This window comes from Schistocerca nitens, chromosome 2 (genome assembly GCF_023898315.1).
Source record: "Schistocerca nitens isolate TAMUIC-IGC-003100 chromosome 2, iqSchNite1.1, whole genome shotgun sequence".
Lineage (NCBI taxonomy): Eukaryota > Metazoa > Arthropoda > Insecta > Orthoptera > Acrididae > Schistocerca > Schistocerca nitens.
Genome location: NC_064615.1, coordinates 12,697,226 through 12,724,550, shown reverse-complemented (window position 1 = coordinate 12,724,550; position 27,325 = coordinate 12,697,226). Strand labels below are relative to the sequence as shown.

Here is a 27,325-nt window from a genome sequence, read left to right as displayed (position 1 = left end):
TCCACAAGCACGCAATTTCACTACAAGCCGCTTGTGTGGTACAGTGCCAAAAGCCTTCCGGAAATCCAGAAATACGGAATCGATCTGAAATCCCTTGTCAGTAGCACTGTTCATGTGAATAAAGAGCTAGTTCCGTTTGACAGGAACTATGTTTTCTAAGCCCATGTTGACTGTATGTCAATAGACCGTTTTCTTCGAGTTAATTCATAATGTTTCAACACATTATATGTTCCAAAATCCTGCTTCATATCGACGTTAACGATATGGGCCTGTAATTTAGTGGATTAGTCCTACTACCTATCTTGAACAAAACTGTAGAAGAAGACAGGGATTGCAGTACATCCAGCAAATAATAGAGGACTTGGGCTGTAAGTGCTACTCTGAGATAAAGAGGTTGGAACAGCAGAGCAATTCATGGCGGGCCGCATCAAACCAGCCAGAAGACTGATGGCTCAAAAAATAGGAAAAGAATACGGGGATACGATCGTTTGTTACGTGGCAGTTTTTTACTTAAACTTTTTACGCAACATATTTCATAATTTGATCAATGTAGCCATTCTCTTATGCTGCTTCCTATCTACACTTTGCACGTCTCTTAAATTACGGTAAGGGACAGCAGAACTGAGAGGTTACGAGCTAGCTAGCCAATGACGAGTTTTCTTAAAAGGAACGAGCAGAGACGTAAGCTTGGTTGTCCAGGCCTGATTATCACCCTCATTCAGCCCTCACAACAACAGCGTCCCCCCCTCCCCTACCCCCCCCCCCCCCCTCGACAACGTCCATACTCCTCGCAGTTCGGGCTGTTCACGGGGACAGTTATCTGCCAGAGTAAGACACATAATTGTTCCATGAATCCCTTTAAAAAGAAAAGAAATCTAGCCAGGTATCACTCTCCTGAGGCCCGAGAAGCGCTGTTGCCTCAGCGACCAAGCAGTAGAATAACATTTTTCTGTAACGAGCGTTTCTGTTGGTTCATAGCGTTATTTTCTACGGATTGTTCTCTTCCTCATGTATGTCTACGTGGGAGATTTCTTATTAGTCGGCTTCTTCCCCACGCCGCAACAGTATTGTTAAATAATGATGAAATCCCTAAGAGAAGGAGCTCGTCGAACATCATTACTAAAATTTTCCCCGCCTGAACTCGCAGCGTCTGCTTCTATTGGCTGGCGAGATTCCTGCTTTGACGAAAACAGCCGAGCCGCTGACCGTTTAGAGAGAGAACACTTGCTGCTGGGTAATGAAAGAGAATACTTACCTCAACGAGGCAGAGGAGTAAACACTAGGCTCCTGGGGAGAGGAGCCTCGCTGTCGTATAGAACGTTGTCTCCTCCTCAGCACTCAGTACAGAGAGAGAACCAACTCACACTCCCCAGCCGCTACCACCGATGCCTCCCGCATTCACGCTACGACAGTTTGATAAGATGGACCAGCATCGCGAAGACAGATTCGGTAGGTATGCGACTTTAGTTCACAGTGTTATATTTCATAGCCAATTAGTTGGTTTCATTATGCACTTTGATGAACTTTCTGCTGTTAGTACTTTTTTTCGTGTTCTTTCAGTAATCTGCTAACCATTATTGCAGTTAATGGTCATATCTACGATATATTCTCATATCTGTGCTTTCATCACGCCCACCCACTTATACCAAAGTTAGATTTTAAAGTTCCAAACTCTTGTCCCGCTATTAATGTTTAATTAGTTATATCGGTGGGTAACTCATGTGTTGATGATTCTGATAATAAACCTGATTGTTATACCGAGCACTTGTATCACTCATATCATTAATGTATCTATGTACAAGGTGTGGCACCTATATTTTCATGCGGCATTGAATCACCTCCATTAATCCTAGATTACTAAGCCGTCGTAAAATGTATGATTCCAGTAGGATATTAAATAGGATGTATTGCACTTAATTCAGTATGTGACATACCTCCCGCCGGAGGTTCGAGTCCTCCCTCAGGCAGGGGTGTGTGTGTGTGTTGTTCTTAGCATAGGTTAGTTTAAGTTAGTTTAGGTAGTGTGTAATTCTAGGGATCGATGACCGCTGCAGTTTGGTCCCTTAAGAACTCACATTTTTTGAAACATCACTGGAGATCTAATAACGATAATTAACTAGTGTACTATGAACAAATTATGACTTACTTCGAATAAATTGTGGACTAGTAAGCTTTAAGATAGTTTAGTAGCAATATAGCATTTCCCTTCTTTAATGTTCCGGTGTTAATTATCATTTAAGTAATACACTTCGTCTGGTGTGACATTATCATTCCCTTTAAATTAATTTCCATGTTCATATTTGGTGCTTCATTTCTCTGTAGGTCTCCATAGATCAGATTATAGTGTCTTGGGATATTCTAAATAGCATAACCGATAACCCATTGGAATGAGCCGTCCAATGAGTACAGAATATGGCTTGAGAGTATGAAGACAAGTGAAACGGGAAATAGCAGAAATGAGAATAGTTGGAAAGAGTAGACGAAGAAAGGTAATTCTGCAAATTAACCCAAGACGGACGAAGGAAGGCGAGTATAAAAAGGGGATTAACAAACGCAGAGAGAGCATTCCTGGACAACAGAAGCTACTGGTATCAAAAATACGCCCTAACTTGTGGGAGAAACTTCTGAGAAGGTACGTTTGGAGAACAGCATTGTAAGGTAATGAATCATGGACAATAGGGAAACCGGAACAGAAGAGAGTCGAAGCTTTTCAGATGTAGTGCTGCAGAAGAATGTTGGAAATTACGTGGGTTGATAAGACAACGAATGAGTAGGTTTTCTGCAGAATCGGCGTAGAAAGTAAAATGGGGAAAACCTCTACAACAGGAAGGGACTCGATGACAGGAGACGTGTTATGACATTGAGGAATAATCACTGTGGTACTAGATGGAGCTGTAGAGGGTAAAATCTGTAGAGGCATGAGAGATTGGAGTAATTCCAACAAATAATAGATGTCTTAAGGTGCAAACGGAGCTCAAAAGTGAATAGATTAGCGAAGAAATTCGTGGATGACCGCACCAAAATTCACACACAGAACACTACTTAGTCAAACACTAAGAAATTTGCAGTCATTAATAACAAATCATGGCTTTCTTTTTGGCAGACACTAATGTAAGCAACGACGTAACAGAGCGGGAGGTCAGCTGCAGCTACTGGAGACGTATGTAAAAAATACTAGAACACTGGTCGCTTTCGACCGCTTTAGCTGCTGTCTGTTATTACTAGGTTGTCATGTGGCCCTCAGCTAATGTGTGAGATGGCAGTGAAGTGATCGGTACGTGCCAGTCGGTTTTATGGAATCACCGCGCTATGATGAGAGATGTAACAGAGTGTCAGGAACAGGAAATCGTGTTCTGACGTGCCCAGGATCACACTGTGAACGAAGTTACCTGGCTACTGTGCACCACTCACAAACATGTAATACGGTGTAGGACTATGGTCGTGGAAAGATTATAACCGAAAGGACCTGGAGTTGAATGGCAGGGTCTGTCAATGACAATCGCTTTCAAAGCCGACAGCAATTACTGCCGTCGTTGAACGCCAGTACATCTCGTCCAGTTTCTGGGTGAACATTGTGATCAGCGTGCAGTGAAAATCTGGCGTCGACTACCTCGCCGTTTTTCACACTGAAACCCAGCCTACGCATATCTGATAGGGCAAACAACATACAAAATAAATAGTAAATGAATGGAGGCCTGTATCACGGTTCGATGAGTCACGATTTTGCCTCTCTTCAAACGATTCAAGGCGTCGATTGCACCGACGGAACAACGAGGCGTCTAACACGCAGTTTTTGCTTCGCGTAGTTCAGCCAGGATGTTTATTTCAACATTCTCAGTGACCAAATATTGCCCTTCCTTCTGCATTTTCATGATGAGTGTGCTATGGATTCACATGCCTTCCAATATCATAATATCCATGTTTACAGGGTTCTTAGACGAAAACGTCACTAATTTTGTACTTACAACTTTATACATGGTGCTTCAGCCGTCTGAAGCTATGGGTTTCTTACAACCAGCATCGCCATCAAAAACCAATTGCGACATATTCATATTCTGTCTACACTGTGTGTAAACTAATAGTCCAGCAGAAAAAAATTGTGGGATCATTTTGTAGGAAATTTAGTGTAGTTAAATTTTGTACTGGGAAACATTTTCGGAGGAGGCCACAGCTTTGGACTTATCCAAGAAAATCTTGTTAGAAGGTTACTTTTGTACGTTTTTCTTCAATAATTCCAAAGCTAATTTCCAGTGAAAACGTATCACAATACACAATTTAGTTACATTAAATTTCAAACATAAAGGTCCTGTTCATTTTTACTGTGGCTCTAATAGTTATCACGTAGCTAGTGAGAGAATATGAAAATCAAGCGCGTATTTGAAGATGTTGTGGGTTGCATAAAACCCATTGCTAGGGGTAGCTGAGTCATCCTGTGTAATTATTGAGCTCTGTCGTTTCGATAGAGATGTTTGTTACGTTCACGCAGGAGAAACCACACCTCAACTGGCGCTCTGAATCATCCGACAGAATTCCATCGAAAAATGACTAGGACCATTTGAAACAGAGTGTGAAACGTAGCAGTGAACATTCCCCAAACTCTCATGGATCTACTACACAAAACAATCAACTAGGGCCTAGGATGGACCTGGCATACCTGAAGAAATTTATCGTCTCTTTTCCTCGTCGAACTTCCATAATCTGTGACAGAGGCGGAGTTACACAGTATTAGTGCGATGACTCCTGTTAGTTAAATTTTTCTCCGGTGTGATTTGCCGTATCTGACAGTTACTTCCGAGTGATGAGTGGCTACTTTCGATCAATAGTAATTATGACTTTGTATAACGTTTAAGCTCTATCATTTCAATTGAGACATGTGTTATGTTTACGCAGGAGAAACCAAACATTTGACTTGATGATCATCGAGCGTCTGCCTTACCAAGGTTACTATGGACTGCACCACAAGGTTGGTTCGCCACCGCTCGTCGGCTTCGTGACGTTGTCTGCGTTCTCGCCTGTGTATTACGCCTTGGGGAACACCATGAATCCAGCCTACATCCCTGAAATCTGGATGGGCTTTTCAGATCACATGAACTTTTGGCAGCGCATGTACAACACGTTCTTTGCACTACGTTTCCACTATATGTGGTTCTACGAAATACTTCCGCTGCAAGAAGCGATTATGAGGGAACACTTCGGAGCGGAACCACCTTCTGTTTACGAAACGGAGCGCAACTACAGCCTACTCATTGTCAACAACCACTTTTCCACGGAGTATCCACGGCCTCATCTACCGAGCGTCATAGAAGTCACTGGACTCCACGTATCGACCAAGGTTGAACGATTACCAGAGGTGAGTATCGAAATCATCAAGGCTACTTATTCACGTCAAAAAATACTGTCGCAATGACGTGCTGTTTCAGGTATGTACTTTTGCTCGCATAACTAGAGCTATCATTTAGATCAACACTGGTTCCCCATACCAGCGTCAGCAAAATCATCTGCCACTGGCACTTCTGGAGACGCCATTTTATAATATAGCCAAGTACACCATTCCTGTCAGACATCGCAGTCCTCACCAAAAGATGCGTTTCACGAAGTACGACTAGAAGTCTAAAATCCAGGTTGTATTGATAAACGAAGAGAACATCGAAAGAAGAACAGTCACAGTATGTTTGGTAGGTGCGAAAGTCTCACGGAGAAGCCTTTACAGCTCCAATGGCAGATGCTACACTAAAGGCATAATCCATCACCGACTGGCTTATTGAAATTCCAAGTACGCAAATCCCTAGAAAATTTTCCTTCCTGCTACGTATATTTGTTGAAAAGGCCGTGAAGGTAAAATTAGATTCTAACTCATGCAGAGGCTTACGGACAATAGTTCGTTTCTCGCACCGTTCGCCACGGAAGTAGCAAAGGCGTGAAAAAACAGTGAAATACAAAGTACCCACTGCCGTCCAAAGGCGTGAAATAACAAAGTACCCATTGCCGTCCTTGCACAGCAATGATGTAGATTTATCTGAAGAACGCGTTCGTTCTTCCTGAATAAAGTGTTAACAAGGACATACGCAGGCATTAATATTTGTAGTGAGATTGCTTCACTAAATTTCCTCCACTTTTCGCATATGAATCATTACAGTTAATATACCATGCCCATGAATCTATACTGTTTCTACATTAGGTATTTTTGACGTCCTTGGAATTAATGCGTCATTTACAATTGCGCACAATGACATTTATTAAAACACTCCATCTTCAGACCACAAGTGGCCCATCGGGACCTTCCGACCGCCGAGTCATCCTCATATGAGAATGTGGACAGGAGAGGCGTGTGGTCAGGACACCGCCCTCCCGGTCTTTATGATGGTTTTCTTTGACCGGAGCCGCTACTGCTCGGTCGAGTAGCTCCTCAATTGGCATCACGACACTGAATGCACCCCAAAAAATGGCAACAGCGCTTGGGGGGTGGGTGGTCACCCATCCAAGTGCCAGCCACGCCCGACAGCGCTTAACTTCGGTGATCTCACGGGGATCGGCGTATCCACTGCGGCAAGGCCGTCGCCTCTATTAAGAAAGGTTTTTAATGAAAACCTTTGTGTAGGGACTGTCATATTCTACATTTGTGTTGTACAGGGGCTGAGTGAAAATTTGGAAACAATGCGAGAATGCATGCATTAACACAAATGCAGGCCTGCAGTGTGCGTGTTTGAGCAGACAACCTTGTATGTGGGGCAACCGCAGCTATAAGTATTCATCTTAGGTATTAATGACCGCTTCAGCTGTATTTAGTCCTTTACTACTGAATCACTACCGGTTCCGTGGCACTAAAAGCCACATCTTCAGGTGAACGTATGACTGAAACATTAGAGCGGAAAAGCTCAGAATCTTTGTATCCAACATTCGTTGTCCGCCGAAACAAAAGACCGCTAGAAGACGGTACATAATAGATTGAAAACTGCCAGATTCTAGTATAGTGGATAGGACTAAAACAAATCGTCCCGTAGTGATCGCTTCTCAGATCTACACGGAACCGCGTTTGTGTGGGCTTCCTAAGCCAGGTAAGCGAGGCGTACTCATTCGTCCACTTGTCATTCACAGCTCCATCTTACAAAAATTGGATACCTTAGTTAAAAGCAAGATTAAATTCAATTCAAAAGCATGGTATTTCAGACTCAGTGATTAGTATAAATAATACAAAAATTTCTCTCTCTCAGAAGAGCTAAATTAGTATCCTTTGACGTCTGCAGTTTGTTTTTCATTATCAATAGGGAAATGGGTTAATATTCTGACAGAGCTGACGTACAGAGTCTCCTTTAGCCCATTTTTAACTGAAATGTTGATAGACCATTTCGGCAAAAAATTAAGTGAAATAGTTTTGAGTGCAAATATTACATACTTATTCAGATACGTAGACGATGAAATGTACGCGTGGACAGCCACCACAAAACAGCTCAACACATTTTTTCGCAACTTAAACAGTCAATACAAAAATACTTAGTGCAAAATGAAAATTGGTAATAAATACATAAACGTCCTAGATCCAACCATTGACATCAGTACAGAAACCCATTGTTTCGCAACTTATAGGAAACGACATTTACAGACACAGATACGAACAGCCAGTAACTCACAAAGTAGCTTTCCAATCAATGGTGGACGGTCTCACGTCCCTCCGCATGTTCGTAGAAGATTTCAAAGCAGAGTTGGACGCTATAAATTTTTTTTTTCCTCAACCAGTGGTTACAGTCCTCTCCTGATTTACCACATCTTGCATAGGAAACAAACATTGAAAATTATACCCTTCCTCTATGCTGCTTCTGCTGCTCCTTTCACTGTCTACAGGAAGTGGTGTATAATATCATACCTAGAATAAGTATCAGAGCGTAAAGCAAAAGCACAGAAATCCAGCAACTATAGCATTTCCTACTACGTGAGGAACATCAAAGCCCAGCGTCTTTTCAATAGCAAAGATAAGGCCCAGTTACTAGCCAACGGTGTGGAATACATAATTACTAGTCCTGATACTGATAAGTTTTATATTGGTCAGTGAGACAGAGACATCACATCTACGCTGCCTGAACACAAATGTAGCTAGATTCCACAGTATCTGAGCGTGTACTGAGGAAAAGCCACAGCTACAGTCCCTCTTCATTCACTTAGGAAACAAAGGCCAAAAACACAACCTGCTGCAAGTCCTGGAAATGAAAAAACATCTGGCTCACAATCCCGATTTATTATTAATTGACCAAAAGCAGTGCAATACTTACTCTTCTAAACTTCGCTCAATCCTCTCAGGTTTCCATTATTTCTCACTCTGTGTGATACTATTCTTCCCTTTTTCAGAATTTATTTATTATACTATTATTGCCTATTGTGCCATATTTGGCACTATGTCATAGATGGAAGCATCCGAACTGTATTTCTATGTTGGCCATGCTCCCGCTCGACGCTGCTTCATCTACATCTACATACATACTCCGCAATCCACCACACGGTGCGTGGCGGAGGGTACCTCGTACCACAACTAGCATCTTCTTTCCTTGTTCCACTCCCAAACAGAACGAGGGAAAAATGAATGCCTATATGCCTCTGTACGAGCCCAACTCTCTTATCTTATCTTTGTTGTCTTTCCGCGAAATGTAAGTTGGCGGCAGTAAAATCATACTACAGTCAGCCTCAAATGCTGGTTCTCTAAATTTCCTCAGTAGCGATTCACGAAAAGAACGCCTCCTTTCCTCTAGAGACTTCCACCCGAGTTCCTGAAGCATTTCCGTAACACTCGCGTGATGATCAAACCTACCAGTAACAAATCTAGCAGCCCACCTCTGAATTGCTTCTATGTCCTCCCTCAATCCGACCTGATAGGGATCCCAAACGCTCGAGCAGTACTCAAGAATAGGTCGTATTAGTGTTTTATAAGCGGTCTCCTTTACAGATGAACCACATCTTCCCAAAATTTTACCAATGAACCGAAGACGACTATCCGCCTTCCCCACAACTGCCATTACATGCTTGTCCCATTTCATATCGCTCTGCATGTTACGCGCAAATATTTAATCGACGTGGCTGTGTCAAGCGCTACACTACTAATGGAGTATTCAAACACTAGAGGATTCTTTTTCCTATTCATCTGCATTAATTTACATTTATCTATATTTAGAGTTAGCTGCCATTTTTTACACCAATCACAAATCCTGTCTTAGTCATCTTGTATCCTCCTATAGTCACTCAATGACGACACCTTCCAATACACCACAGCATCATCAACAAACAGGCGCACGTTGCTATCCACCCTATCATCATGTAGATAGAAAACAACAGCGGACCTACCACACTTCCCTGGGGCACTCCAGATGATACCCTCACCTCCGATGAACACTCACCATCGAGGACAACGTACTGGGTTCTATTACTTAAGATGTCTTCGAACCACTCACATACTTGGGAACCAATCCCATATGCTCGTACCTTAGTTACGAGTCTGCAGTGGGGCACCGAGTCAAACGCTTTCCGGAAGTCAAGGCATATGGCATCCGTCTGATACAGTTCATCCATGGTTCGCAAGATATCATGTGAAAAAAGGGCGAGTTGTTTTTCGCAGGAGCAATGCTTTCTAAAGCCGAGCTGATGCATGGACAGCAACTTCTCTGTCTCAAGGAAATTCATTATATTCGAACTGAGAATATGTTCGAGAATCCTGCAACAAACCGATGTTAAGGATATTGGTCTGTAATTTTGAGGATCCGTTCTTCTACCTTTGTTATATACAACCGTCACCTGCGCTTTTTTCCAGTCGCTCGGGACTTTACGTTAGGCAAGAGATTCGCGATACATGCCTGTCTGACAAGAGAAAGAATTTATCTGCATGAGCGCAGTGCAGAAAGAGGGGGAATGAGACGGGGGAGGGGTTAGGACAGCGATGGAGGGTTGGAATGAAAACTGAGAGTAAGCAGAAGTTGTCTCTGACTGTGAAGGAATGCTTGACTGTGCCTAAGCAAACGTTACTGTGGTCTGTCGCACAGAGGACTGTCATTGTGTACGTTTGGTGTGAATGCAGTATGCATTTACGGAATGTAAGCAAGCCTGATGCATAGAAATTTTGTGTCTGCGCTGTATCAGACATCAGTTCTTCAGACATTCAGTTCCTTGAGGTACTTTCTACTGATAGTTGTGCCTCTATTTCATGATTTGCCATTCTTATGTCATTTCATTTACAAAACCGTTTCTCTATATTTCACATGCGACGGGAGCTATAGAGATAAAACAATTTGTAAACACACTTTAAAACAGAAGTATTTGCCTGATTTAAACTACTCATTGGTATATGTGCCATCCGTGTATGATATTAGATACAGATATTTCAATACGAGGTGCAAGGTATATGAGTTCTCATTTCTTAGTTCATGTCAATCTTGTGAGGAGTGCATGCAACAATTAAACCTTGTAGTATTTATTTCTAACACTGGCCTATTTCAAGTACACTACGAGATTTTGTACTCTATCTGTAATATGAAGGAACTCGAAGATTGATGATATAAATACTGCATATAATGAGACAACGCTTCAAATCCAAACAAGCTACTCAAAAAGGGAAGGAATCATTCCAAATATTACTTTTGTGTAGACTAATGGATGATATACAGAGTCATTTCGAATGTTTATTTGTAAGTAAGGCATAAAGAGCTCTGTACAACTTGCTGTTATCACCGTTGTGATTTTCCTGAGAGTACACAGTGGTGGAAACCTCCTGGTCACATAACCCAGAGGTCTATTGATTGAAACCACACTCTGCTACTAGTCCAGAATTTTCCGGAGCCACTGGAAAAGAAAGTATGGAAACAATTGATTGTGTCACGGCTACATTTACATTCGCACATATATTAACATCCCCACAGTTTTAACAAATTTACAACCTGTGCTCTATTCAATAAATTCTTCTAAACTTTATATAGAATCCAAACAATTGGCAAATTAATGGAGCTGAGCCATGACAATTACTCTGTAAGGAAACCCAGAAGTAAGAAAACTCTCAAGATTGGTCAAATAACTAAACCTCACACTTACTCTGGAACCTAACAGATTTACAGGAATTAAAAAAGTTACTTAAATTGCCTGTGAGCCATAACAATGCAAGTCGCACTCTTACAAAACCTATAACAAGGATTACCGTAAGTTGTACACAGCTCTTCAGACTTCACTTAACTCGCAAATAAACAATCTAAATGGCCTGGTACAGCATCCACTAATGAACATATAAGTAATATTTTGAGTGAGTCCTTCCCTTTTTGAGTAGCTTGTTTGGATTTGAAGCGTTGTGTCATTATATCCACTATTTATATCATCAACCTTCGAGATCCTTCATATTAAAGATAGAGTACAATAATTCATAGTGTACCTGAAACAAACCTTGTTAGAAACAAGCACTAAAAGGTTTCTCTGTTGCATGCACCCTGCACAAGGGTGTAATGAACTAAGAAATGAGAAAGCATACACTGTGCACCTTTTCATGAAATGTCTATATCCAATCTCACACACAGAAGGCAGATATACCACTGAGTAGTTTAAATCAGGCAAATACTTTACGAAATTTTTGTATCTCTGGAACTTCTGTAGCGTATTAAATATATACAAACGGTTTTGTGATCAAGTAAATGATTAACTAATGACACAGCTATCAGCACACAGTACCTCAAGGAACTGAATGTTTCAAACAGTGGCGACACACAATTTCTACGCATCCGGCTTGTTTACACTCGATAAGTGCACAGTACATTCATGCCAAGCATAAACATTGACAGTCCACGGTGCGGCCAGTCAGAGTGGCCGAGCGGCTCTAGGCGCTTCAGTCTGGAACCGTGCGACCGCTACGGTCGCAGGTTCGAATCCTGCCTCGGGCATGGATCTGTGTGATGTCCTTAGGTTGGTTAGGTTTAAGTAGTTCTAAGTTCTAGGGGACTGATGACCTCAGATGTTAAGTCCCATACTGCTCAGAGCCATTTAAACCATCCTCCGTGCGACAGACCAGTCACTTCTGCTTAGCACAGTCAAGTAAACACACCGTCGATCCATGTCGGGTTTTCCTTCACAGTCAGCTTACTCGCAGTATTCATTCTAACTCGCCATCACTGTCACCCCATTTCCACCCTGCACTCGTGCAGATCAACCCTTCTCTCAGTCAGATAGAAGCACCATCGATAGGGAGCATGGCCAACGTAGAATAATAGTTCAGATGTTGGCAGCGTAGTCAATAGTTCTGGACACGGCACACCATGTACTCCATATATTCTGTTGTCAGAATTGTCAGTTTCAGCTTTTAGTCTGTATTGTAGCACTTTCCATGTGTAGCACCTCTTCAGACTTGTCTTTAGTAGTCTTGTTGATTACTAATTTATTGTACTGGGATTGGTAACTTAACGTAAAATGTTATATAGGCACTTCGTTTCGTGTGTTAGTGTGAATGCTTTTCCTGGTTTGCTCCCTTTTATATTTATTTACTTTACAGCTTTTTTCTTTTGTAACTGCTCATGATGATTTGGTCTTAATCCAGTAGAACATACACAGTATTGTGTTTTTCATTTATTGTTATTCTGTTCTACCAAGAGGAGACGAAAGGATCAGTTGACATGAAATTTTATTTGATGTGTGTATACAGTATACTAGGAAAAAAACGTAAATTGTATATGTTTTGGAGAACTCAGAGTGCGAAAATAAGTACACACAGCTGCTACTTCTGGCAACAGCAAAGGCTTCACCCCTTCTGGCACTGAGTTGACCTTAGCTTGTTTGAGCCTCTGATTCAGACCCTCCACTCGGCTCTGTACCAGGGGTGCGCAGTCCGTCCTGTCGACTATGCTACAAATGGTCAGCTCTGCTTTCATCTTGCAAGAAAGACTGGCAGCCTTTACCATTTCTGTTAGCCGCTCGAAACCAGAGAGAATTTCTTCTGATCCACACATCATTGGCACCGACGTGTGCAACCACCTGCAGTTGGCTGCACCATATGCTCTTCAAGTCATCCGGGAGGATCCTTTACACATCTGGAATGACTCCACCCGGTATGGATACGGAGTGCTCATTGGTTTTCTTACCCTTCTTGTCAGCCAAGTCCCTGAGAGGCCCCATAACGCGCTTAACGTTGGAGCTCCCAACTACCAATAATCCCACCCACTGCGATTGCCCGGATCTTGCAGGCTGAGTGGTTTCCTCTGAAACAGGACAGGCGACAGCATCTGGCTCAGCGACAGTGTCAGCCACAGCTCCTGGAACTTGTTTGTCAGACAAACCGGGGAGGCCCGCCTGGGAAGTCTTTCGTCACCTGCTTTACCCCGGGGGCGACCTCCCGCTCGACCACAGGTGAGGGGGCAGCCTCAGTGCGAGCAGTAACTGGGTTGGCCACCGGTGAGGACCGATCGGAGGACTCTGACGGGCTGGACGTCCGTTCGATCCCTACGGCTGGCCCACAACAGTGGTGCCCATCCACTGCAGCCTCAAGCTGTGTAACAGAAGCCATCACAGCCTGAAGCTGAGAGCGAAGTGTCACCAACTCGGATTGCATACGTACACAACAATCGCTGTCCCTTTCCATACTAAAGATCGTGGAAAACTAAGCTATGCGGATAAACGGACTATCGGCAGGTGCTGGGCAACTCTACTGTAGACCCTGACGAAAACGCACGAACTGTAATACGCAGATATTCAAAAACCTAACTACCGAAGCACTCGGGTGAGGCTAAATAATTTTTCCCTGATTAGGAACTTGTAATATGTCACAAAATCGGTTTACTTTCCGACTCAAATTAAAACGCGAGAACTGTGGCTATTAGATGTTAAATTTACACTCAGAAACTCAAGAAACTAAACTATTACAGCATGATATAATAAAATTCGCTCCTGGTTAGTAACTCGTAAAGGACACAAAAGCGGTTACTTCCCTGTTGCTGCGTCTGTCTCGGTCGGCTGCTACTGAGTGATCCTGGCCACACGACGGAAATCAGCATATTAACTAGGCACTGTGCAAGCCGGTGGTAGATCCATCACGATGTGGCTGTGTTTACATGGTACGGGATGGGTCCTCTGGCCCAAAGGAACCGATCATTGACTGGAAATGTTTGTGTTCGGCTACTTGGAGACCAATTTCACCCATACGTGGAGTTCATATTTCCTAACACCTATATAATGTCAACGGGCCACTATAGTTCACCATTAGTTCTGGGCAACTTGAGTGAATGATTTGACCACCCAGATCGCCAGACAAGAATCTAATTGAAAATTTATGGAACATAAGCGTGAGGTCAGTTCGTAAACAAAATCCTGCACTTTCGAAGTTGTACACCACGGCTCTAGAGGCAGCGTGGCCCGATATTTCTGCAGGGGACTTGCAAGGACTTGTTGAGTCGATGTCACATCGGGTTTCTGCCCTGCGCTGGGCAAAAGGCGGTCTGACACAATATTAGGAGGTACCCCATGATTTTTGCGCAACGGCCATGGCGCAGTGGATACACCGGTTCCCGTGAGATCACCGAAGTTAAGCGCTGTCGGGCATGGTCGGCACTTGGTGGGTCACCATCCAGGGCGCCATGCGCTGTTGCCATTTTTCGGGGTGCATTCAGCCTCGTGATGCCAATTGAGGAGCTACTCGACCGATTAGTAGCGGCTTCGGTCAAGAATACCATCATGACAATTGGGAGGGCGGTGTGCTGACCCCACGCCCCTCCTATCCGCATCCACCCCTGAGGATGACACGGCGGTCGGATGGTCCCGGTAGGCCACTCGTGGCCTGAAGACGGAGTACCTCATGACTTTCGTCACCTCAGCGTGTCTGTCCTGTTGGGCAGTAGTCGCCAGGGTTGCTGAGGCCCATCATGGTGTTGAGTACAGCTCCCTTGAAATCATAGTTTCCCTCTTCCATTGACGGTAATGGAATCCAGACCACACTAAACACGAATATTGTGGAACGATAAACCAAAACATTCCTGCCTTTGCCGAGTTTCGAGCTGCTGCCAGAAGACATTTTTCGGTCTTACGCCTGCCATAACACACAACTATCTCTCACTGAAATGCTAGTGGGTGAATGTTGATAGCTACATGATTTATAGCACAAATGTCAGATATGAAGTAGAATAAAAAATAAATAAAATTTTGTTGCAAGCAGTTGCCCGTTTCATACCAAGTTAATCTTCTGTATTGCAGAACCTACAGAAATTCATAGACGGAGCCGAACACGGCGTCATCTACGTCAGTCTCGGATCCAACGTCCGGAGCAACGCACTGCCCCGGGAGAAGTTCCAGGCTTTTCTGGAGGCGTTCAGACAGCTGCCGCAACGCGTCCTCTGGAAGTGGGAGAACGACACACTGCCTTCACAGCCGGAGAACGTGATGGTCAGCAAGTGGATGCCGCAACAATCCGTGCTGGGTGAGATTTCATCCTGCTAGTTACATCAAAATTTAAAGATAGTTAGCAGTGGAAGAGGGTTAGTGTTTTACATTACTTTGGCGAAAAGGTCATTACACATGGAATAGAAGATTGGACAGAATAAGGATGGGAAGTTAATGGATTGTGTCCTTCTGTAGGGAGTCATTCCGGTTTTCAAGTGAATTGTGTTTGGAAAATCAGCGAACTCCTGTATCTGGATGTCCGAACGGGATCTGAAACTCACGTCTCTCGAATGCCGATTCACTGGTTGAAGACCGCTCTAGTTCACACGGCCTTCTTCCTTTTCTAGCGAGAAGTATTGATAAAGATTCAGCTGTCGATCTGTCTAGCTGAAATCTTTTCGAAGAAACCATCCCGAAACTAGTCTTGAAAAATGTAGGTAACACTTTGTGACACAGCCCTCCTATTCGGTTCTAGGATAGTCTTGGTTTTGCTGATTCATCTATACTGAATCGTTAACTGTCGTTTGTATGACAGCTGCAGATAAACGATTGTTAAAGCTGTACGAGTTTACCACATAGATAATAGAAGACACAGATTAAACACTTCTTAAACGAAAATATCTTTTATGATACGTACCTTCAATTTATAAAAATGAAGAACTCATTTGTAAATGTCAGTGTAAATCGCACTTGGTCTACTGTATTAAGATCCTCATAAAACTTGTAACATTTATTTCTCAATGTTTTCAATACGTCAGGGGAGCTCAAAGATAGTCCCTTCCGATACAACAAAGGTGATTTCCCTCCTTTCCACAGGAGGGAAAATGTTCCACCCAGCGTAACACTGTAGTGCAGTAAACAAATATGTGCCTACACAACCAGAGTTAAGCAAGATATGGATTACGATGGAATATTTTCGGGAAGGACTATGATGGCAAGCCGTTGTTATGCAATGCGAAAGATACTGCATTACGAGGGCGCAGCGAAACCTTCCCTCGTATAGTAGTTGAAGTTCTTTGTATGCACGTGGAGTTCCACACCATGTCACAGTCCAGCATGGCGTTCTTTGCCCACAGCTCATCCAAACGTCCGCCTCTTCATAACGCAAGGAGGTCTTCAGAGCATGAATGAGGCGACGTACCACGCTGTTCCACTTGTGGTCATACCTTTCTTCGCCGACCAGCCGTTCAACGCCGCCAAGATTTCGCAGGCGGAGATTGGAGTCAGGCTGGACTACCCTGACCTGACTAAGGACAACCTGCTGGCCGCCGTACGAACCGTTTTGGAGGAATCAGAGTAAGTTACTCACGGCTCCAAGGCAATATACTGTCACATATGTTATTTCAACGATGTGACACACGGTTCATCACATCTAAACTCGTGAATAATAATGCTTAATCTCACCGATCCCGAAGAAAAAATTTAGCAGCAATTTTTCTTTTCATATTTTGGAGCACACTAATAAACAAACTTGTCATAGATGCAAATGAAAATTTTCGATGATTTGATAAGGTATAAATGGAGGTTCACTTATGTAGACCTCAAGTTTCAGTCATCATGAAAACGTACTTGTTTTTGTTTTGTATTTGCTTTTCCGCTTCTGTATCCAGAAAGGCCCGTACAGGACCTGCAACATGCATTATCCTGCTGAAATGTAGGGTTTCGGAGGGATCGAATGAATGGTATAGCCACGGGTCGTAACACATCCGAAATGTAACGTCCACTGTTCCAAGTGCCGTCAATGTGCACAAGAGGTGACCGAGACGTGTAACCAATGGCACCCCAAACCATCACGTCAGGTGATACGCCAGTATGGCGATGACGAATACACGCTTCCAATGTGCGTTCACCGCGATGTCGCCAAACACGGATGTGATCATCACGATGCTGTAAACAGAACCTCGATTCATCCGAAAAAATGACGTTTTGCCATTCGTGCACCCAGGTTCGTCGTTGAGTACACCATCGCAGGTGCTCCTGTCTGTGATGCAGCGTCAAGGGTAACCGCAGCCATGGTCTCCGAGCTGATAGTCCATGCTGCTGCAAACGTCGTCGAACTGTTCGTGCAGATGGTTGTTGTCTTGCAAACGTCTCCATCTGTCGTCTCAGGGATAGAGACGTGGCGGCACGATCCGTTACAGCCATGCGGATAAGATGCCTGTCATCTCGACTGCTAGAGATCCGAGGCCGTTGGGATCAAGCACGGCGTTCCGTATTACCCTCCTGAACCCACCGATTCCATATTCTGCTAACAGTCATTGCATCTCGACCAACGCGAGCAGCAATGTCGTGATACGATAAACCGCAATCGCGATAGGTTACAATCCAACCTTTATCAAAGTCGGAAACGTGATGGTACGCATTTCTCCTTCTCACATAAGGCATCACAACAACGTTTTAGCAGGCAATGACGGTCAAGTGCTGTTTGTGTATGAGAAATCGGTTGGAAACTTTCCTCATGTCAGCACGTTGTAGGTGTCGCCACCAGCGCCAACCTTGTGTGTATGCTCTGAAAAGGTTATCATTTGCATCTCAGAGCATCTTCTTCCTGTCGGTTAAATTTCGCGTCTGTAGCACGTTATCTTTGTGGTGTAGCAATTTTAATGGCCAGTAGTACATTTATGCAGAATAAATTAACCAGTGCCCGGTACATTGGACAGGTGCCATTTGCGGCTAGACAATACAATAATCGCCTCTACCAATAGTTGCTGCTACGCAACGCGCCTCTCATGCTGTGCAACCACCCTCGTCAACAACAACACCAGATCTCATCAACTAGACGCTCCGTAGCGGGAACCTAACTGCTCTGCAGTGTCTGAAAGAACCATCGCCGAAGTGCAGCAAACTGTTGAAGGTGTTTGATACAATGTATTACTCAATCGCATTCAACATCTTTTTGATTATTTGCCTGTCAGAATACACGTGTGCGCTGCTGCCAGCAGGCGATACATTGTGTATTGATGTGACTGTTGAGGCACCCGTTTCTGTGACGTGTGTTTCATTTGGGCTGAATTAGTTATGGTATACTCCTACAATGATGACCTACCTGTCACAGCACTTTACAATATATTGGCCTTGTCCTTGAGGGGGCTGCAGTTTTGTTTTTTTCAGGGTATTACTGAAAAAATATCCTAATCTGATTAAGAAATTTCCGAGAGCACAGGACTGTAGGTAAGTGAATCTTGGACTGTGATAAAACCAGAAAAGAAGTGGAAGAGCACTGAAACTCAGGAGATGTGATACTCTAGAAGAAATCTGAAAATTAAGTGGTATGATAAGATAAATGAGGACACCCTCCGCAAGTTCCACGAAAAAAGGGGTATGTGGAAAACGCTGACAAGAAGATGGGCCAGGTCTCTAGGACAGGTTATCTTTCCCGGTACTGGAAGGAGTAAAAGCTTTAGAGACAGAAGGAGATCGAAACATATCCAACAAATAACTTAGGGCGTTGGATGTAAGTGCTAGCCAGCCGCTGTGGCCGAGCGGTTCTAGGCGCTCCAGTCCGGAACCGCGCTGCTGCTACGGTCACAGGTTCTAATTCTGCCGGATGGCATGGATGCGTGTGATGTCCTTAGGTTTAAGCCGTTGGCACACGGACCGTGCTGTCGAACGTTAACGTTGAGCGTGCCAAGTTCAATGTGCTGCTGAACGCTCAGGAACGATGCGACTTGTGCATACGGTACGTGGGCCCCAACGTGGTATACGCGATCGCAACGCACTCCAGCAGCAGTTGACGGATGTTTCTAGTTCGTAAATCACACTATTTACTCAACGGGCGCGCGTAAAATTCCCACGTTAGCTCTATTAAAACGCACATTTCCTTCATCATCCACGAAAAGGAAAGTACCATGTCCAATCAGTAATGACAGAGACATATAAAAGTTCCATTACAAACAGTGCGGTACAAATTTGGAATACGTCTCCGCATGAGATAAACATTATTCATCATTCCCACATTTTAGTAAAACCCCAAGGTCAGTGTTACTTAATCACTGTTCCTACCCAGTAGCAGAATCTTTGCAACATGTGAATTACGGGGCCTAAAAGAAAAAGGAGCAAAATATCTTTATACAAGTAGCGCAAGCTCTCCTGTAGATTAAGCCAATCTAACAAAGTCACCCCTCAAAAAAAGGTGAATTTATATTAACATAACATCAAATATTATAGTATATACTTATATTAAACTAATAATAAAGTGTCAGAACCTAATAAAAACACGAATGTTAGGAAATAAAATTTAAGAGTGTCAAGACGCGAACCTCCGCCCCCACTTTCAAATCAATACAAGACAATGACGCTAATCATTACGCTAGAACAGCAACGCCCACATTACGAGTAATCAAAGTGTGTTACCCGTTGCACAAAACCTTATCGTAGATATGTTACTAATTGAAATTTAATTATAACAAATTGTGCCAAGAAGAATGCGTTTTCGGTGGATCTTCTGTGTCGCTGCCTTCAAATAGCCTACTCTCATAATACGCAAGTTACAATAATTCTTTTGCCACGAATATGATGTTTCTCGTTATTTTATTGGAATGAATCACACAGTTAACAACGGGTTTGCCAGTGATTCTGAATTTGCTGGTGCTCAGAAACGGCACATATACATATAAGCTTGAAATGAATGCCAATATGGCGCCTCACAACTCTGTACTGGAGGGAGACGGCGTGCGTGTGACGTAGGTGGCGCTGTGCCATCTCATTGGTCAACGCTCAGACGCACGCTCAGAATATCTGACATGCCAGGTATTGCTCTGCACGTTCGGAAAGACTCCCGAACGTGCTATTCCACGCTATGACGTCAGAAACTGGGCACGCTCAACGTTCGGATGCACGGTCCGTGTGCCGACGGCTTTAACTAGCTCTAAGTATCAGGGACTGATGACCTCATATGTTCAGTCCCATAGTGCGCAGAGCCATTTGAACCATTTGTAAGTGCCACTCGTCGAAGAGCAGACTGGCGCAGAAGAGTAAGTCATGGCGGACCGCATCGAACCAGTCTGAAAGTTCTCGGTCGAAAACTACTGCACTGGTCAATGATCGTATGTTCTTCTATTTTCCATCTACTGTTTTCGATTTTGGCGTAGTTAGCAATTTAGAATCATGTTGTTTTTGAGCAGGTATTTTCTTTAAATCAGCCATTGTGTATTATCTCCACAGGTACAAAAGTAATATGAAGACACTGTCGGCTGTGTTCCGCGAGCACAAGGCGGACTCTCTGGAGCGGGCGGTGTGGTGGATCGAGTACGTGATCCGCCACAGGGGGGCCCCTCACCTGCGGAGCGCCGCCCTCGACCTCCACTGGTGGCAGCTGCTGCTGATAGACGTCGTCGCTTTCGTTCTGGCGGCCTCCGCTCTCACACTCTACGTCGTCTACTCCGTCTCACGGTGGATACTTTCCTTCTTCAAAGGCAGCAAACCGAACCAGAAAGAGAAGAAACACTGATGTCCTCAAGACAACGTTTAAGCAGTCACTGAATCTTAGCCAACCTTACTACATTTCTGACCAGTTCAAGACGTTTGGAGAGTGAAATCGTTACATGCGTCATATGATAGGCATGTTGTTGTTGTGGTCTTCAGTTCTGAGACTGGTTTGATGCAGCTCTCCATGCTACTCTATCCTGTGCAAGCTTCTTAATCTCCCAGTACCTACTGCAACCTACATCCTTCCGAATCTGCTTAGCGTATTCATCTCTTGGTCTCCCTCTACGGTTTTTACCCTCCACGCTGCCCTCCAGTACTAAATTGGTGATCCCTTGATGCCTCAGAACATGCCCTACCAACCGATCCCTTATTCTAGTCAATTTGTGCCACAAACGTCTCTTCTCTCCAATTCTATTCAATACCTTCTCGTTAGTTATGTGATCTACCCATCTAACCTTCAGCATTCTTCTGTAGCACCACATTTCGAAAGCTTCTATTCTCTTCTTGTCTAAACTATTTATCGTCCACGTTTCACTTCCATACATCGCTACACTCCATACAAATACTTTCAGAAACGACTTCCTGACACTTAAATCTATACTCGATGTTAACAAATTTCTCTTCTTCAGAAACGCTTTCCTTGCCATTGCCAGTCTACGTTTTATATCCTCTTTACTTCGACCATCATCAGGTATTTTGCTCCCCAAATAGCAAAACTCATTTACTACTTTAAGCGTCTTATTTCCTTATCTAATTCCCGCAGCATCACCCGATTTAATTCGACTACATTCCATCATCCTCGTTTTGCTTTTGTTGATGTTCATCTTATATCCTCCTTTCAACACACTGTTCATACCGTCCAGCTATTTCAGGTCCTTTGCTGTCTCTGACAGGCAAAGGGCTACTGATAAAGGACTATGAAATTTATGTAGCATTAAATTAAGACAGCGGTGGTGCAAAAATCAGACGCCAGTCGCAACTGCAAAAACAGTCTAGTCTTCAGTGTTTTTAGTAGCTCTCAAATCTGTACAATGTTGTAATATTCTTAACTGACTTCTACACTCCTGGAAATTGAAATAAGAACACCGTGAATTCATTGTCCCAGGAAGGGGAAACTTTATTGACACATTCCTGGGGTCAGATAAATCACATGATCACACTGACAGAACCACAGGCACATAGACACAGGCAACAGACATTGCACAATGTCGGCACTAGTACAGTGTATATCCACCTTTCGCAGCAATGCAGGCTGCTATTCTCCCATGAAGACGAGATGCTGGATGTAGTCCTGTGGAACGGCTTGCCATGCCATTTCCACCTGGCGCCTCAGTTGGACCAGCATTCGTGCTCGACGTGCAGACCGCGTGAGACGACGCTTCATCCAGTCCCAAACATGCTCAATGGGGGACAGATCCGGAGATCTTGCTGGCCAGGGTAGTTGACTTACACCTTCTAGAGCACGTTGGGTGGCACGGGATACATGCGGACGTGCATTGTCCTGTTGGAACAGCAAGTTCCCTTGCCGGTCTAGGAATGGTAGAACGATGGGTTCGATGATGGTATGGATGTACCGTGCACTATTCAGTGTCCCCTCGACGACCACCAGTGGTGTATGGCCAGTGTAGGAGATCGCTCCCCACACCATGATGCCGGGTGTTGGCCCTGTGTGCCTCGGTCGTATGCAGTCCTGATTGTGGCGCTCACCTGCACGGCGCCAAACACGCATACGACCATCATTCGCACCAAGGCAGAAGCGACTCTCATCGCTGAAGACGACACGTCTCCATTCGTCCCTCCATTCACGCCTGTCGCGACACCACTGGAGGCGGGCTGCACGATGTTGGGGCGTGAGCGGAAGACGGCCTAACGGTGTGCGGGACCGTAGCCCAGCTTCATGGAGACGGTTGCGAATGGTCCTCGCCGATACCCCAGGAGCAACAGTGTCCCTAATTTGCTGGGAAGTGGCGGTGCGGTCCCCTACGGCACTGCGTAGGATCCTACGGTCTTGGCGTGCATCCGTGCGTCGCTGCGGTCCAGTCCCAGGTCGACGGGCACGTGCACCTTCCGCCGACCACTAGAGACAACATCGATGTACTGTGGAGACCTCACGCCCCACGTGTTGAGCAATTCGGCGGTACGTCCACCTGGCCTCCCGCATGCCCACTATACGCCCTCGCTCAAAGTCCGTCAACTGCACATACGGTTCACGTCCACGCTGTCGCGGCATGCTACCAGTGTTAAAGACTGCGATGGAGCTCCGTATGCCACGGCAAACTGGCTGACACTGACGGCGGCGGTGCACAAATGCTGCGCAGCTAGCGCCATTCGACGGCCAACACCGCGGTTCCTGGTGTGTCCGCTGTGCCGTGCGTGTGATCATTGCTTGTACAGCCCTCTCGCAGTGTCCGGAGCAAGTATGGTGGGTCTGACACACCGGTGTCAATGTGTTCTTTTTTCCATTTCCAGGAGTGTATTTATTTATTTTTCTCTGGTAGAGTGTAAGTTGCTTCACTAGTCATCCAGTTTAAATAACAAAGGAAGTTGCTAAAAATATCTCTGGTACAATTAACAGTTACTTTGTTACCAAACTGTACACGTTTTATAAACACACAACCTGTAAGACTCTGCATTAGAAGAAATTTCAGATCTTTACACAGTTAAGGTTCTGTTACAGCAATAATACAATACTTCTGAACGATTACTGAATTACTTATACAACAGGAAGCTTTTTTTATAAAATAAATGAATTGAATACAGCCATTTTGTGAGATCTTTGCCTTACTTTCAGGTACCTATATTGAAAGAGATATATACACTTCTTGTCTATAGAATGGTGCAATTTCTCTTTTTGTCACTAACGAGACCTATATTCACCTTTCTGAAGTACTTTTTTTTCTAATCTATGTGATCAGTTCATAGGGAAAACAAAAAATTTTATAAAATGGAGTTTTCACTCTACACCGGAGTGTGCGCTGATATGAAACTTCCTGGCAAGGTAGGAGACGAGGTACTAGCGGAATTACAGCTGTGAGGACGGGGTGTGAGTCGTCCTTGGGTAGCTCAGTTGGTAGAGCACTTGCCCGTGAAAGGCAAAGTTCTCGAGTTCGAGTCTCGGTTCGGAACACAGTTTTAATCTGCCAGGAAGTTTCAAAAAAATTTATATTTCAATCCCTCAGTGAACTATTGTCATACTCGTGTAAACTGAATTTCTTTATTCTCTCGTGAAGACAGACATTTTTATTTGAGGGATGATATTACCTCTCAATAGACCTTTCATAAAAATTAATCGTTACAGCGCTTCCACTCTGTACAAATACGTCTGAGAGGGTCCCGCAGGTTATCGCGCTTTGGCGGCAAGGGGGCATCCACCTGATGCTCGATCCTTACATGAGCTAGGAAAATGGGGTAAGGTTTTTGGTTTAGCCTGAACCAGAGGGCGTTTACACATCCAATCGAACACCTTTACTATAGCAGTGTTACAGTATATTAAGTAAGGTTCGAAAGGCGAATTGGAGCTGGCGCCCAAATAAACTGTGCTAATACGAGGGCGGTTCAGAAAGTAACCTCCGATTGGTCACAGTGTGGGTTGTGGGGGGAGTAGCGACGCCATCTGTGCGTTCACGCACTCAACAGGTCAGTCGGCATCAAGCCGTGGTCGAGTGAACGTCGTACCTGCGCTAGTTTAGTTTTTGTGGCAGTTTGAAATGTGTGCTGCAATAGAAAACCCCGCCAAATGTGAAGTGCGTGCTGTCATAAGGTTTTTTACAGCCAAAGGATATTCTGCAGCAGCTATTCATCGTGAGCTTTGTGCCGTGTACGGACCAAGAGTTATGAGTGAAGGAGTTGTCCGTGAATGGGTACGTTTATTTAAAAGTGGACGAGAAAACGTTCATGATGAAGAGAGGAGTGGTAGACCATCATTGGTGACTGACGAACTCGTTCAGACAGTTGATGCAAAAGTTCGTGAAAATCGACGTTTCTCAATGTCGGAGTTGTGTACTGGTTTTCCACAGATTTCTAAGACTCTCTTGTACGAGATAGTGACAGCAAGATTGGGTTACCGTAAGTTCTGTGCACGATGGGTGCCCAAAATTCTTACCGACCACCACAAAACTCAAAGAATGGCCCCTGCATTAGACTTTCTGTCACGTTATGAGGACGAAGGAGAACCATTGTTAAACAGAATCGTGACCGGTGACGAAACCTGGATTAAGTACGTGAACCCTGAGACAAAAGAACAATCAAAGATGTGGGCACATTCAAATTCGCCTACCAAACCAAGAAAAGCCTCGCAAGATTTTTCTGCCAGAAAACTGATGGCAACGGTGTTTTGGGATGCCAAAGGGGTGTTGTTGGTTGAATTCATGGAACGTGGTACAACCATTAATCAAGACGTGTACTGTGAAACAATAAAAAAGTTACGATGGGCTATACAGAACAAACGCCGTGGTATGCTGACTTCCGGTATCGTTTTTTTTGCACGATAACGCCCGTCCTCACTCTGCTCGCAGAACAACGGCCCTTCTTGAGTCCTTCAAGTGGGACGTTATCAACCATCCACCTTACAGCCCAGACCTGGCGCCAAGTGATTATCACCTCTTCATGCATTTGAAGAAATGGCTCGGGGTCACAGCGGTTTGATGACGACGAAGAGCTCAAAGATGCGGTCACAGGCTGGCTCCAGGCACAAGCGGGTGATTTTTATGCAGAAGGAATTTCAAAGCTTGTGAAGAGATACGATAAGTGCCTCAATCGCTATGGAGACTATGTAGAAAAATAGTGCAAAGGTGTAGTTGTAAGATGTATATATTAAAATATTTTTATTTAACTTGGTGTATTGTTTTAAATCAACCGGAGGTTACTTTCTGAACGGCCCTCGTAGATTAATTTCTTTTACAAAAGACCTCAACTGGGCTGAAATCAATGCTCAGCTAATGGTTCCATTTGTATGTTCACTGTTCGGATTTTATGAGCAAATGCGTGCAAAAAAACTCATTTTTCTGGAGGGTTTATGAAGTGCGCCGCTTCTGTACTTTGAAGTCATACGGTTCGGTTTCTCGCCGGCTCTCTGCTTTGTTATTGCTCGCGTAACAACTAATATATGAGATAAAATATGTTGCTACGAAAAGAGCCCTGAAATACTTTTTAGGGATGCTGTGCTGGGACTTTCTTTGGATCATTAATTTTCAACAAAACAGAATATATTATGTTCTTATTACTCTGGATCTGGCTTTCTATTGAAGGAACATTGTTTCGTTACTCTAACTCGCTATAAAGTTCAACATATCTTCCTTACTTTACAGTTATTGGAAAGGTGCATGAAAGGGAAGCAGTGGTAGGGAAGGGAGTGAGACAGGGTTGTAGACTACCTCCGATGCTATTCAATCTGTATATTGAGCAAGCAGTAAAGCAAACAAAAGAAAAATTTGTAGTAGGAATTAAAATTTATGGAGAAGAAAAAAAAACTTTGTAGTTTGCCAATGACATTGTAACTCTGATAGGGATAGCAAACGACTTGGAAGACCAGTTGAAGGGAATGGACAACGTCTTAAAAGGATGTTATAAGATGAACATCAACAAGGGTAAAACGAGAGTAATGGAATGTAGTCGAATTAAATCAGGTGATGCTGAGGGAATTGGATTAGGAAATGAGACACTTAAAATAGTAAAATGTTTTGCTATTTAGGGAGCAAAATAACTGATGATGGTTGAAGTAGAGAGGATTTAAAATGTAGACTGGCAATGTCGGGGAAAACTTTTCTTAAGAAGAGACATTTCTTAACATCGAGTATAGATTTAAGTGTCAGGAAGTCCTTTCTGAAAGTATTTGTATGGAAGTGAAACATAGACGATAAATGGTTTAGGCAAGAAGAGAATAGAAGCTTTCCAAATGTTGTGTTACAGAAGCATGCTGAAGATTAGATGGGTAGATCACACAACTAATGAGGAGGTGCTGAATAGAAATAGGGAGAAGAGGAATTTGTGGCTCAACTTGACTAGAAGAAGGGACCCGTTGGTAGGACGCGATCTGAAGCATCGAGGGATCACCAATTTAGTATTGGCGGGCAGCGTGGAGGGTATAAATCGTAGAGCGAGACGAATACACTAAGCAGATTCAGTAGGGTGTAGGTTGCAGTAGTTATTCGAAGCTTGTCCTGTTACAGAGGTTGCCCCTCAGTCTGCAAGATCCGAGCGGTCGCAGAGGGTTGGTTTACTGGTAGTTGTGAGCTCCAACGTCAAACGCGTAATGGAGACCCTTAGGGATATGGCTGCAAGGGAGAGGAACAAAAGCAATGTGCACTCCGTGTGCATGCCAGCGGGAGTCATTCCAGATGTGGAAAGGGTCCTTCCGGATGCCATGAAGGGTACAGGGTGCACCAATCTGCAGGTGGTCACTCATGTCGGCACCAATGATGTGTGTCGCTATGGATCGGAGGAAATCCTCTCTGGCTTCCGGCGGCTATCTGATTTGGTGAAGACTGCCAGTCTCGCTAGCGGGATGAAAGCAGAGCTCACCATCTGC

General features: G+C 44.1%; 1 protein-coding gene across 3 annotated transcripts in view; it reads left to right on the top strand.

The window, feature by feature from the left end:
- The window catches only part of LOC126235674 (UDP-glucosyltransferase 2-like), a 112,861-nt gene that overhangs the window by 24,657 nt on the left and 60,879 nt on the right, over positions 1 to 27,325 (top strand). The window contains exons 3-4 of one of the 3 annotated variants that reach the window (XM_049944403.1): positions 4,891 to 5,350; positions 15,187 to 15,409. The exons of 1 other annotated variant lie outside the window; for it this stretch is intronic. In XM_049944403.1, the coding sequence (XP_049800360.1) occupies positions 4,891 to 5,350; positions 15,187 to 15,409 (683 nt within the window). The remainder of the gene's footprint in view (positions 1 to 4,890; positions 5,351 to 15,186; positions 15,410 to 27,325) is intronic. One more of the 3 variants, XM_049944402.1, reaches the window with a different exon arrangement.